This window comes from Rhea americana, unplaced genomic scaffold (genome assembly GCF_003343005.1).
Source record: "Rhea americana isolate MKP2758 unplaced genomic scaffold, rheAme1 scaffold_246, whole genome shotgun sequence".
Taxonomy (NCBI): domain Eukaryota; kingdom Metazoa; phylum Chordata; class Aves; order Rheiformes; family Rheidae; genus Rhea; species Rhea americana.
The window spans coordinates 407551-419045 of record NW_028186364.1 but is presented as its reverse complement, the minus strand read 5'-3'; the positions used below and the strand labels follow the sequence as shown (position 1 = coordinate 419045).

General features: G+C 38.7%; 1 protein-coding gene across 9 annotated transcripts in view; it reads left to right on the top strand.

Annotated features, from left to right (window-relative positions):
• The first annotated feature begins 6 nt into the window (after window positions 1-6).
• LOC146594871 (zinc finger MYM-type protein 4-like) overlaps window positions 7-11495 on the top strand; it is a 45013-nt gene continuing 33524 nt past the window's right edge. For 6 of the 9 annotated variants that reach the window (XM_085306720.1, XM_085306713.1, XM_085306719.1 and 3 more), the window contains exon 1: window positions 7-214. In XM_085306720.1, the coding sequence (XP_085162846.1) occupies window positions 173-214 (42 nt within the window). In that variant the 5' untranslated portion in view covers window positions 7-172. Of the gene's footprint in view, window positions 215-617; window positions 694-8794; window positions 8938-9321; window positions 9389-11495 lie in introns of those variants that run through there. The other 3 variants (XM_085306716.1, XM_085306717.1, XM_085306721.1) reach the window with 3 other exon arrangements.

The following is an 11495-nucleotide window of genomic DNA, read 5'->3' as shown; positions in this document are numbered from 1 at the left end:
CCCGCCCTCCCCGCGCTGCCGCCGCCGCCGCGCGGCTCGGGGCCGGCCCCGGGCACGCTGCGGACCTTCCCCCCGCTCGAAGCGGGGAGGGGGGGGGGCGGGAAAGCTGCGAGGGAGCGACCCCCCCCGGCCCCGCGAGCCGGGCTGGGGCAGCCGAGGGGGGGGGCGCAGCATGGCGGAGGCCAAGGAGGAGGGACCGGGACCCTGCGCCAGGGTGAGTGGCGGGGGGCAGGCCGSGCCGCGCCGCGAGGTCAAAGGGCAGGGGTCAGGGGGCGGGGCCGGGCCGGGGTCCCACCACCGCCGGGGGCTGCAGGCCGACCGTGCCAGGTTGGGGCCCGGGCCCCCCGCCGGGCCTGAGCCCCGCGGCGCCGTCGATCCCCTCGTGCGGCGTCTTGGGCTGGAGCCCTCCTCGAGGAGGGCGTCCGCGCAGCGCAGCGTGTCGGTAAGCACCGCGGCGTCGCTGAAACGGCGGCCTCGCGCCCCGCCGGGCTTCCTTGCYGCCGCTGCCCTGGTGCTCGGCGTCCCCGCGCTTCAAACGCACGATGTCGCGCTCYCCAGGTTTGTTCCCGTCGCTCGTGTCGGCCCAAAGTGCGGTGTCGCCCCGTTCTTAGGTGCTCAGACTGGAGCCGTTGTGCGAGTGCTGTTAGCTGGGCTAACCCCGAGGCTTGGTCCTTCCTTGCCACGGTTTGATCTGTAAGTATRCTGGACACTGTAATTTACTCAAAGAAATACTTCATCTTTTAAAACCAGCRAAAGAGTCTCTTTTGCTGGTGTCTAGTAGCCTATGAAGTAACTGAGGAAAAACAACTTTCTTAGCAGTGCTCAAAATAGTCATGCAACAAGTAGGTCCTCTTTCCTGCAGTCCTAGTTTTTGATTGAGAATCTTCTGAGAGGAAGTTGATGAAGTCTGAATTTGAGGTTATGTGGAAGGGTCCATAGTCCACTACTATGATCTGAGCTGTCCAATTCCCTTTTCGTAGAGATGAGGACGTCCTCCTAATCCCTGTCTTTGAGAAAGGCAAGAGCACTATCCAAACCTTTCTACTCCTATGTGTGAGAGAAGTTTCAGTTACTGGATTTATTTCAGGCAACGTGAAACTTGTGATTGCTGTGAAACTCATTGTTGCTAAATGGAATAGTTGACCCTAAAGAGTATAATTGAAGGAGCTGTTTGCACATTGTTCAGCTATCCTACAATTATGGAAAAAAACATCGTAACTGAATTGTCTTAAACCATGTCTTTCAGACATTCGCATTTTTATAGACATACGAGCAATCTCAGAGAGTTATAAAATTGCTAACAATTGCTCAAAATCACTGGGAACTTAATTCCCAGCAATTTATATGTTAGTGGACRTAGGAAATAACTTTTATACCATGAGGACAGTCAAACATTGGAACAAGTTGCCCAGAGAGGATGTGCAGTCTCTATCCATGGAGGTTTTCAAGAGAAGCCTGGATAAACCCTTGAGCAACCTCGTAGGACCTCATAGGCAACCTTACTTTGATCAGGAGGTTGGCCTAGAGACTTCCTTAGGTCATTGCCAACATAAATTATGCTATGAGCTCTACTTTTTTAGATCTTGTCTTTGAATTAGTACTTCAGGTAACATGTGTTGTCCCAGTGTCCAGTGATCTTAACACACTCAGTGCCTTGATATGCTCCATTTATCTGAGGCATTATTTGGGTTTATTTGGCCCAGCCGAATATATTGGGAAAAGAAGAAGATAGACTTTTTTTCTTCTTAAACTTACTCATTGTCTGCTAAGGAATAGCAGAAAAGTGTCATCAAGTTAGTATCCTCTTCATTGGTCTAAGGAAAAGTTGGTTCTGTATCACGAGGATAATCATGCACTAGATGCTAAGTCCAGTAGGCTCCATCAATTATTGCTTCATATTTCCCAGCACATCATGGAAAGCATCTCATGTGCTGTCATCTTTGCCAACATTCCAGCTTCTTGCAGAAGCAGAGAATCTGTTTTGTAGAATTTATAGATGATCTTGGAAAGTTGCAGTTACCTCAGGCTATTACGTAAGGGAAGAAGAAACACTACTTAACAATCTAACCTGAAGGAAAATACCTTTCTTGTCCTAAGTTTGGTAGTGAGCTTAATCTTCAGTGTGAGAAAGACTTCCATGAAAATTTAAAATAACTGGTTACACCAGTGCACTGCTTTCTGTGCAACCACACCATTTCTGTCCATCTGTGTGCAACCTTCAGAGCCCAAGATGTGAGTTTCCCCATCTCCTCTCCCAGTACCCAAAACCAGTTTATGCACCAAGATGTTCTTGAGGAGTGTGGGACAAGTGATCCTTCCTGAATGCTCAGGTGAACAGTGGAAGCTGGGAAGAATGAGATTAGTGTACAGTAAATAAGATGAACTTATGTCTCTTCTACGAAGACAGTAAGTAATGAGGTCTTGGAAATCTTACATACCCTTTTCTCCTTCCCTGTGTAATCTGGTTCCTATTCTGTAGGAACTAAGATGATGGACTCTTCCAAATCCTGGGCTTAAGGAACAGTGAGCATTTCTTGTAAAACTCTCCATTCCTTTATACAGAAAAAAATAAAGATTTTATAATTTTTTTCAGACAGGAATGTTGTAGGTACTGGTACATTCAGAATTCTTCTTTCCAATTAGAAGGTCTTCTGGAAAGGCTGTTATTCCTGAGCGCATACACTGGAACTGGCATGTTGTAGAACCTGTTAATAAATGGATGCCATCTTTTATCTTGAGGCACAGTAATTAGCAACGAGCTAAAAAAGTAAACTTTTGTCAGTGTGAGACTCACATAAAAGTTTGTCTAATTTTGATTTTTAATAATATCTTGAAAGTTCTTATTATTAAATAATTATTTCAGAGAAGTTTAATTTCTACTCAAAATCAAAACTTGAATATTTTCTAAGGAAAATATGTCAACCTATTTAGCTTTTCATATTTATAGATATTAAATAATATCAAAGTTCACTTGAAAGGTGTCTGGTTATATTGTTTTTTATTTAGTTGACAAAAAAATGTATCTCTTTGGCTTTAATTTGTATGTAATGTCACTGTCTTGAACAGTTTACATTTTAAATAGAATGATCATTTATTTACAACCATACTCTGTCAACCTATTGAATTAGGCAGGCCAATTTGGGGTGTACAGTACTAACTACTGAAATTTGACACCTGGGCTCTTGGAAATTAATTTCATGTGAGTAGATAAACAGGTGGGTGCCTACATCAATAAAATAGCTGTTTTCGAGAGATTTTTAGTTTTGCATAGCTTTTTCTAAAACTTTAGTATCTGTCATTTTTTAACAAGTTTTATTGGACTGCATTTAAATGGTACAAAGACAATGAAAACAGATTTCTCTGCAAAGGCTTATGTGCCTCTCACAGGATGCTTCGCTGGCATAATTCTTATATTCACATTCTAAAAATAAGCATAATGTATCTGAGTCTTTTACAGTAAGGCTTTACATATTGTATAAAATACAGAAAAGTAAGTAAACTATACCCACTTCAAGGCTCCTATACATGATTAGAATACTGGAAATTAGATGTGAGACTCACTCCGAATGTTTTGGGAGTGGTTATATCAATATTTCCCTTAATTACTCCTTTAGCCCTATCATTTCTACAAGACATTCCAATTCATGTTGACCTTTCCCTAAATAAGTCTTGTCACAAGTTCTATGTAGTGAATTTTCTTGAAGGATTCCTGTCAATGACTTTCTCTATTCAGATTATTTCCATCATTCTTTTTATAAATTTCTTAACTGCATAAAAGCAGCACTGTTGTACCTCAGTCCTACTTTTGCATCTAACATTTGTTCACTCTGATCATCTAAACTCCTCAAAATAAGACTTCTCTAGCAGAGAATATTTCATCAAGGGCATGTGCAAGCTCACAGCTTCCACCATCTTAGCCTGGGTTCTGCCTTTCATCCTTTAATAGAAAAAAAACATGCTTCCGTAGGGGCAAAAAAGGAAGATGGGCAGAGAACATCAGCAAGTTTAGATTTTTCTCTTGGTTTCTACTAGTTGTCTGGTGGAAACAGAGAAAGAGAATGAGCAAGAGTCAATCTGGGAAAATGACTTGAGGATAAAGCRAAGTCAGTTCTTGGGCAGGTCCAGTAGAGTGTTTCATGAATGGTGTAGATGTGAGGCTGTGATAACTGCAGCATTGCATAATCTTGATCCCAGGAGCAGTCACTTTGTTGCTAGAAGTTCATACTAGGATGAAGCAAAAGCCATGTGACAACTGAGTTTGAAAGAGTTTGAAATCTCCTATCATGAGCTGCTCTTTGGCCATGTCAAGGAAAGGGAGACCAATTTAAGCAGGGAGACCAATTTAAGCAGGCTGCGGACTGTTGCTAACCTCATGACGTAGAGTAGATGACGACCTTTGTTGCCGTACTGGTTGTTCAACTGTGACGTTCTGAAAGTGCAACTCAAAAATTTCAATGGAAATAAAAATTGAAAAGTTTAAARACTTAACTGTAGCTTTGCTTTGCCAGATTGATACTGATCCAACAATTGCATATTGCATTTTGTCCTTTTTATAAAGACTAATTGAAAACTGATGATAATGTATTTAGTTTTGGTTATCATATTTGCTCTCTACTTTAGGTATATATGTTTAAATTGAATTTAATTTTAATTTAAAAGTTTGAAATGTTAAAAAGGATTTATATATAAATCATCTACAGTGTTCTTTTTGAAAACCAAAAAGCAAAATCATAGTTGGTGAGTATTGGAGTGGCTTAAATTTTGAGGCTAGTCGTAGAGAACAAGATCAAGAGATCTGTCTTTGGGTCTTTTCTGTGCTCTGACAATACTGTCATTAACTTATTAATGCTTCAGTGTAAAAATCTACTTAGAATCTCTAGTCTTAAGAGGCATTTGCAGACTAGAACAGATAGTTTTAAAATGTGTCTCATACCTTTGAAGTTTTTAATGAAGGATGTATGATACTCAGTTACTGTTATAACTGAAGCTCTTTTTCTATCACATGGGGTTTTATAGAATAAAAGATAATCGTCTCTCTCAAAATCATAATTTAAATTTTACGTTTGGTCTCTTTCCCACAATTATTCTGAATGTTTGATCTGGATCTGGTTCAGATTCAGAAAAATAAAGCTCTCATAAGAGCTTGGAGAAGTTTAGTATCCAGATCCAAGACTCCTTGGAAATTCTGAATCTTGGTTCTGAGTTAGCTAAGTACATTTATCTGAGATCCATCAGGCTTATCAATTGCCTAAATCCTGATCTTTTGTCTTTGGCTTTTGCTGTCCGTACTGGTGGTCAGAAAGCATAAACTCTGTCCCAAAAGCTAGCATGGGAGAGTACTAAGCAGGCTACAGGAATGCTAGACACTTCTGAATCAACAAATACTGCAAAGTTGCTTTTGTGTACCAGTCCACTGTACCAGTGCTGAAATGGTCTTTACATACTACACTGTATTGCAGATCATAAATATAGGACAAATAGTTGTTGATTCTTATTTTTGCTTTCATAGGAACATAAAGGGGAAAGAGTTTGGAAATAAATGTATTTTTTCTCATCTTCACATTGTAAACGATACTGTAGAATAGTTATCTGTCTATTCTAGCGGAGGTTATTTGGACTCTTTCTACCATCAGTGAAAGAGATGGGGATCTCTGAAAGATCATCTGCCCGATCCCAGGGTAGGATGGATTGTCTTCTGGAAGTGTCTCTTCATTTCTGTTGAAAAGAGAGGAAAACTTGAACAACTGGCCTAAAAAACTAATGTTTAGTTGTCTAAATATAGGTGAGAAGAACCTGGAACAGAATTAATGTAATGGKACACAGTTGTTCCTACAGGAGAAGTTTGGGAATGCTTGCTTTTTTAATTATTTTTTTGAAAAAACTTATTCTTCTCTTTCTTGAATCTTGAAACCTGTCAAAACAGGCTAAAAAGTAACTGGAAACATATAATCTTTATTCTAAATGGTTCTATATGCTCAAGAAGGCTTTATGAAATACAGTTTAGTTTATAATAGAGACTATTAGCACAGGTCTTTAATATTGTCTAGTAGAAGTTGTCATAGTATTCTATGAAAAATAGCACTTACTTCCTTGGGAAAATTTATGTAATCTAGAAACTTACTGAATTGATAGGTTTTATATCTTTTAAAATGTTTTTTTTGGGGGGGAAGATTGAACAGGCATGTTTTATCTGCATCATTTATTTGCAAGCAGAAGAATCTCAAGTAGACATAGGTCATTTTTTTTTAATACGTCACTGTGATAGTTGTTTATTTCTTTGCAGGCATCTTGTGCAGAAAATCTTGCTTGTTTAGGTTATAGGGCTCTATAGAGCCCTGATCACATAGTATTAGTGTTTTTTCTGCCTGTTTTTACAGGTGTTCAGGCATTTCATTCTGAAGAGCCTTGGATACCTGTAATAATACCTGCAAAGAAGGTGGAACATCCGACTAAGCTGCCTATTCTAAGCACCACTTCTTCATAGGAAAAGAGAAAGTAGAAGCCAACCAGGGCATCAACTACAAATGGGACTGGAATTGTAGCCATCTGAAAGAGAGAAATGTCAATTTTTATAGGAACAGGAGAGGAGAAAATCATAGGACTGTACAGGAGCCTCGAAGAGAAATATAAACAGGCAAAAAGAAAGCTTGAATTAGGAAGATACTTTGAAGAGTAAAGTAGAGCACATGACTGCTTTCATGCAAAAATACTGAAGTAGAGAAAGCTGCATATATATACAGCCTCTTCTGTTTTCACCACCAGTTGTTGTTGGCACGTAACTCTTATGAGAAGGGAAAAGCCTTGCAGTACCTAATGGTGAATAAGATGATTCACCAATGTGGGCCTATTAATGTATAAACTGTCCTGTAAAGGAGGGCCGATAATCCCTGCTGTGCTTATCAACAAGCAGAAGGTGCTACATTTGTAATTTTTCCTGATTTGCATAGAAAGCCATCTTGTAGGCTTTTTATTTGAGGTCCAATTATAATGAAAAGTGGACAACTTGGATTTTATGCGTGTATCACTTTCTTTAAAGATTAATTTGCTAAGAGTAGCATGACTGTTAGCAAAACAATGACTAACATGGCTAGTTACCCTCTTGGGGGAGACASTGAGTAAATGAATCTTTCCTAGGTTATAGTGTTCTGGTCCTTCAGCCCTGGAGTGTTATCCTCATTGCTTTTTAGTTCTATTATCTGGACAGTTTTTCCTTAAAGGACATGATGATGACTTTCTATTAATGAGAGACAAAGCTTCTGAGTTAAATGGAATTAAGGAGATGTTGTGCTTTGCAGAACATAATCTTCTAAATAAATTATAGCTACTCTTTTGAAAGCTTTGGCCAAAATATTTAGTATGTGTTTGTAATCTGGGAAATGCTGTCTTTTTTTGTGGGGTGATAAAATATGTAACTGAAGTGAAATACTTGGTTTGGAATAGTTACGTGCTGAATATCACATCATAAACTGGCACTGTCATAATGCAGACACTAGTCTGATCTTGGTGCATTTTATATATATATATATATATATGTGTGTGTGTGTGTGTAACTTTATTCACTTAATTTTAGTTTTTTTCGTAACTTATGCTGTGAGAAATAGGAATTACTCTAATTTCAGTTCACTTAGAGATTTAGTTTAACTAAATTTCCAGTGTCAAGGATTATTTCTGTAATGCCTTAAGCAGAATGAAAGTTCATCACATAGCTGGGGAGGAGGGTTTGGAGGAAGAAGTTACATATTTTTTTAAGAAGGCCTTAAGTGTGATGCCTTGGTTTACTTTATGCGTTTTTTGTGTGTATGCTTTTCAATTTGCAAGGCCTGTGCATTTGGCAGGCTTCGGATCTCCATATCTTATTTTGGTGGCTTTGCAAAAACTGTTGCGAACTGAAGCCTTCAGTATAGAGCTAGTTCCTTTTCAAACTTACATCATTGTGTAGTAATGGGAGATAGACTAGGATCCCCTTCTATTCTTTATTGGTATTGATTAAAAATACTGAAACACTGAGGAAAAGATAAGGCATACTATAATATTCTATGTATTTGGCAGGCTGATCGGCTTAGCTTCATATATTTTTGTAACACTGTTTGGCACATGTGTGTATGTTTGGTGAATATGGAAACTACAGATACAAGGTAGACAGAGGTTTTGTTTGGAATTGGCCTATGAGTGTTCCAAAAACACAGGAATGAATATATATATATATATATGTATATATATATATGAAAAAAAAAATCTGGGGATAGGAAGGAGTAATAACCTTATGTGCCAAATTACTCATTGGTATTTATGGTGAATTCTAAAAATGCAAATATAAAATGTCATCAGCACATGTCTTAATCTTACTTTCTGAAATTTAAAAACTTAAGATGCATAAACAATGTATAATTATATTTCTTGAGGAGGAAGAGCAGGAGCCCTAAGAAACAGAAAAATGTCTGTCTTTGTCTTTTTGCATGTATAGATGATTGTTTGGATTTGCCTTTAAATTTGCCCATCACGATGCCCATTTAATTACACTTAGACTAAAATAGTGATTGCAGCTAAAATCTAGGCACGATTTTTTGGGAAGCTTGAACATTCCTCAAATGCCCACTGAAGTCTGAAGGACGTACCTTGCAGAGTGTATAAAGTTCGCATCCTCCCGACTCCTGCTCCCAAAACGCACGCTCTGATTTTATTTCCATCTGTTAGAAAGCGCCGGGCCGGAGGACGTCCGGTAAGCAGCCGCGCGCGGCGCGGCTGTCCGGCGCGGAGCCCAGCCGGCCGGGGCGGCTAGGGGGCTCTGCAGGCCCGGCTCCACGCGCGGAGCTCTATGGCTCGCCTGACCCCGCCGGGTTCTCTTCCTGCCGCAGTGGTTCTTTTCCTGTAGCAGGTATCTGCAGCAGCCTGGCTCTTTGTTACCCTCTGCTCCTTCCTTCTCTAGGTGCTTTGAAGGTATGGATCAATGGTCTATCTGCGATGCTGCAAAAGCAGCTTTAGGAAAGACTTAGTGCTTAATTCTGCTTGTGCTGCATGGTTTTCCTACAGAAGAGGTGCAGTGCAGTTGGCTGCCTGCCTGGCATCTCTTCTAGGGATGTCATGTGTAAAAGGTCAGGGGATGCTTCCTGATCTTATTACACCTGGTTCAAGAATAGGAATTAAAATGAAAATTACTGTTTTTWAAAAAAATTCGATCTTCCTTAGGAGTATTATTAAATTCTGAAGTGAGGGTGTATGCTGTGCTCTATAGKTGTGAAGGAGCTGTACAGACAACAGATTGAGAAAATCTCTGGGTCTTTTGAACTGCAATTTTTTAACATCTCTGTTTCTTCTCCACAGTTTGCTTATGGATGCACTAAAACCTAAGATCAGACTTCAAAAGGCTTGCTAGAAAATATGTGCCTGTGTATGTTAAGTTGTTATTTTTTTCTTTAAAGTAGTTCTTTATTTTGTATACAAAACAATATTGTAGCCGTAGGGCAGCTTCTGCCATTTTATTGCAGAAAAATAATCTATTGTTTSGTTTATGGATGCTATGGCAACTTTGAGTGCCATTATAGTATTAAACAGTTTTTTTAGTTATCACAAATTAGCGCATTATATTAAACTGTAAAGGGTGTTCTTTCGTCACCCGTTCCAAGCAAATACGGGGTGAGTACTGTGGATGTAACAGTATTTCCCTAGTGTCTAGTGTGTAAAACAAAATCTAGCAACRTACCTAGTGGAATAATTTTTATAAAAGCAATGCTGTTGTTCTGTTTGTAAAGAATAGTCAATTTAAAGCAAACTCTTTGTGAGATTTATTTTAGTAACTATAATTTCATTGAAATTTTTGTTGCCCCAGATGATAGAAAGCCTGGCATTTTTCTTTGAAAGTTKTGTCTTCCTGAAATACCCAACATAATTTGTTTTATCACCATTTGTGTATTTGTGTATTATTTATTTATTTGTTACAACATGAATAGGCAAAACATTGCTTTGTGTACTATTCTAGCTAGTGAGACAGGATCACTAAGAAACATATTCTAAAATATTTTGTTTTACTAATTCTATATCTAAACTGTTTTGTCTTAAAATTTTAGGCAATGTTTACTGTTTTAAAAGCACTGATTATCATTAAGTTATTCTCTGGCAAAATATTAGCCGAAGGGATTAAATGAAAGTGTTATAAAATATAATAGTCGTATGTTTCATTTTAAAATTTGAAGTTTGTTTTGAGCACTATGTTGGGAATTTCAGGCCTAGAGTATTATAACAGAAGACTTTCCATTCTGCATACTTTCCATTCTGCAGTGACCTAGGATTTAATCTGTGATATGGAGATGCTTCTTCTTAGATCTATCTCAGAGGACCTTTAACAAATGCCACCTTATGAATCAGTTGCATGTTTGCCTCTAGAGTACTTCTGTTCCTTTCTAGTCACCACATCTTAAAAAGTTAGAGCAGAAGAAATGAAGGGAGTTCAGAATGGATGACAGCTAATCAGAGGAGGAAATATTAGGACTGGTAAGAGAGGGATCTGCAAGGTAACTTTATCTAAATGTAATAACAGAATAATGTGGAAATAGAAAATTTGGCATTATTACTTACATTTCTGTGTAATACAAGACCATAATCTGGTGAGAGCCAACTCATTTAAAACTTATAGAAGGTGATAGAATTTTTGTGTAACTACTTGTTAATATATGAAAATTCCTTCTGAATGGCATTAAATAAGATCCTATTAGGATTCAAGAATGGAATAGAATGTGTATAAAAGGAGGGAATACCCCACACTACTTCAGAAAAAGATATATAAARGATAGGAGCCCTCCTCTGAGGGCATAGTCCAATTATAGGCTAGAAGTCATAATTCRTTGGAGTTGGGTTTTTTTAATGTGTCTGTAGATAGGTATCTGGATACCTATGTATCTAGACATGTGAACATGCTAACGCTTCCTGTAGTTACTCCCCTCGACGCTCCCCACCTCGGGGTTCTGATGCTGTCCACCATCAGAACTAGGTAATGATTTAGCCATAACTGCTAATATCAGATGCTAAAATTCCTATTTTATAAGTATTTGTAATGGAACCTTTTGATAGTAGATGCAGATATGCCTATCCATGTCGTTCTGAAATGTGTCTTCAGATTCTTGATCCTTAGTTGGCCTGAGTGTTTCCACTTCAGCAAACACTTCCCTGCACAGGGTAGTTATACCTTCATTTTCTGACTCCAGACTGTTGCAGCTTTGCTAAGAATCCCAACTGTGTGTGTTATGATCTGAATCATAACTGCTGACATAGACTGTGGGGTGCAAAACAAACTGTAACCTTTGTAATTGCCAGTACAAGCTTAAAATAGGAGAAAATCACCTATGTAAACTAAACACAATTAATTGTCTATCCTGAAAACTTTTAAAATGAAGAAAGTTGATCAAGATCTAAAAGTTCACAAGGCAGACATCACCTACTATTTTCATAGCCTCACAAAAGAAAGAGGAACAAAATCCCAAATAGCTTTTTTTTTTTTTTTT